The sequence below is a fragment of the Penaeus chinensis genome, chromosome 40, assembly GCF_019202785.1.
Source record: "Penaeus chinensis breed Huanghai No. 1 chromosome 40, ASM1920278v2, whole genome shotgun sequence".
NCBI lineage: Eukaryota > Metazoa > Arthropoda > Malacostraca > Decapoda > Penaeidae > Penaeus > Penaeus chinensis.
In genome coordinates this window covers 3,013,026-3,015,525 of record NC_061858.1, presented here as the reverse complement: position 1 = coordinate 3,015,525, position 2,500 = coordinate 3,013,026, and the positions used below count along the sequence as shown (strand labels likewise).

Here is a 2,500-nt window from a genome sequence, read left to right as displayed (position 1 = left end):
AAAGATAGATTGCACTGTACCTTATAAAAGAGCTGATGAATTTCTTGCTCAGTGTAGCCTGGCCAATCTTCCGTGGCTATCCATTTCACCTTGACTTTGTAACCATTTTGCTCGGGCTCTGCAGCTGCCTTGGATGCAGCTGAAATTGAAAGCAGATTTAACTATCCTGATCTTTATCATTTCTTGCAACATACAAGGTTCCTGTAAAATCTATAAGTATCAAAAGATGAATATGGCAGCTGGTATTTTCAGGTATGTGAATACACTGAAGGACACATGCTAAATATCAAAGAAATCTCAATAAGAGCAATTTAAGCTGGGATAATTGTGTATTACAATAGAAAAGAAAAAAAAAAATCCTGTCCTTGGTGTGAAAGTCTTTCTGTGTTTGAAGTTCTTAAAAACCTTGAAAATTCCAACCCTTGTTTATATCATGCTTGACTAAAGTAAATGAAATGTTATATACACCAAAGAACAAATTACCTTTCTATCATTCTATATTTAAAGAGATATATGTTCCAAGACAAACTAAAACAAACACCTACATATTCTGTAGACTTTCCAAGAATATTAAAAAATTACATTCTATAAAATTCTCAGCTGAAAAATGATAATGATAATAATAATAATAATAATAAAACCAACAATGATATTAATAATAAAAACAACAACAGTAATAATAATGATAATAATCATGATAGCAACAATAATGAAAATCATACTAACAAAAATAGCAAGAACAATATAAAACAATAATGGTATAAATAGTAATAATAATAACAATAATAATAATAATGATAATGATAATGATAAAAATTATAATGATAATGTTGATGATGATGATGATTATGATTATGATTATGATGATAGTGATAATGATGATGATGATGATGATAGTGATGGTGATGATGGTGATGATGATGATGATGATGATGATGATGATGATGATGATGATAATGATAATACTATTATTGTTATAGTTTTAGTTTTAGTTTTAGTTTTAGTTTTAGTTTTAGTTTTAGTTATAGCTATAGCTATAGCTATAGTTATAGTTATAGTTATAGTTATAGCTATAGCTATAGTTATAGTTATAGTTATAGTTATTATTATTATTATTATTATTATTATTATTATTAATAATAACAATAACAATAACAATAATAATAATAATAATAATTATTATTATTATAATGATATTCATAATTATAATTATAATTATAATTATTATTATAATAATAATAATAATAATAATAATAATAATAATAATAATGATGATAATAATAATAATGACAACAACAATAACAATAACAATAACAGCAACAATTACAATAACAATAACAATAACAAACAACAACAACAACAATAATAATAATAATAATGTAGAAAAGGTATGAATGAGAATTAATATCTTCACAATACGAGAGATGTATTTCACTGGTTTTGAGTATATGATGAAGATATATCCGAGACAGGTTAAATACTTCTATTGTATTGTGAAAATATCCATTCTCTTTCATATCTTTCTTTACATTTGTTGCTCTAAATACGGTTCATTCTTACGTTTGTTTAGTTCCCGTTCCACTTCTGTGTTAAGTCTGTCCAGCTCATCTTGAATAATCTTCTCCCCTTCCTCTTCTAGTCTCTTTAATTCTCGCCGAAGTCTGTAAATTAGGGACACATTCTGTAAGAAATTTTTCTTAAAAATCAAGATAACTCGTAACACAGCATGAATTTTTGATGACAGACTTAAAAGATCATGATTATTCGTTCTTACATATTCATTTCATTGATACTAATGACAGACAGTCCATATATTTCCATGGTACTTTATCAGAAGTTGGCTTGATACATCAGTAACTATGACTGCAATGTACTGTACTTTATAAGACATAACCCTGTTCATGCTTTTGTTTAAAGTGTAGTTACAACAGACATAACATCTTTGTGGGTATGGCATACCTTCCATTTGTTTCTGTCAGTTGTAGTCATCAATAAGCCAAAAGAGGGAAGAGGGTTGTTTCTTATTCTGTACATCTAAACAAAACTTCTCTTGAGATAATTAAACTGACAGAACAATTATAAGAATAGGAAGAGATTGATTAAACATCAAATTCAATGTGGTTGGAATAATTGGAGAAAGGTTTCGGGAGTGATCTGTGACAAGAGAGTGCCTGTAAAGTTGAAGGGAAAGGTGCATAAGTCTGTGGTCAGACCAGCTATGACCTATGGTTTAGAAACTGCACCGCTGAGAAAAATTGAAGAAAGAAAATTGGATGTTGCTGAAATGAAAATGCTCAGATGGATGGTGGGGATAACAAAGATGGACTGCATACGGAACTATATAAGAGGATCACTTAAGGTAACAGAAATATCAAAGAATGTTCAGGAATCAAGATTGCGATGGTATGGACATCTGCTAAGAAGAAACGAAGATCATGTGGGAAGACAGGCAATGGAGATGGAAACAGAGGGAAACAGACCAAGAGGAAGGCCTAAGACC

At 29.2% G+C, this 2,500-nt stretch overlaps 1 protein-coding gene across 1 annotated transcript in view; it reads right to left on the bottom strand.

Moving 5' to 3' along the window:
* Positions 1 to 2,500, bottom strand: part of LOC125047206 (dnaJ homolog subfamily C member 17-like) — a 5,164-nt gene that overhangs the window by 811 nt on the left and 1,853 nt on the right. Inside the window, exons 4-5 of the mRNA XM_047645359.1 lie at positions 1,561 to 1,661; positions 21 to 139 (exon numbers count right to left, since the gene is read on the bottom strand). Coding sequence (XP_047501315.1) covers positions 21 to 139; positions 1,561 to 1,661 — 220 coding nt within the window. The remainder of the gene's footprint in view (positions 1 to 20; positions 140 to 1,560; positions 1,662 to 2,500) is intronic.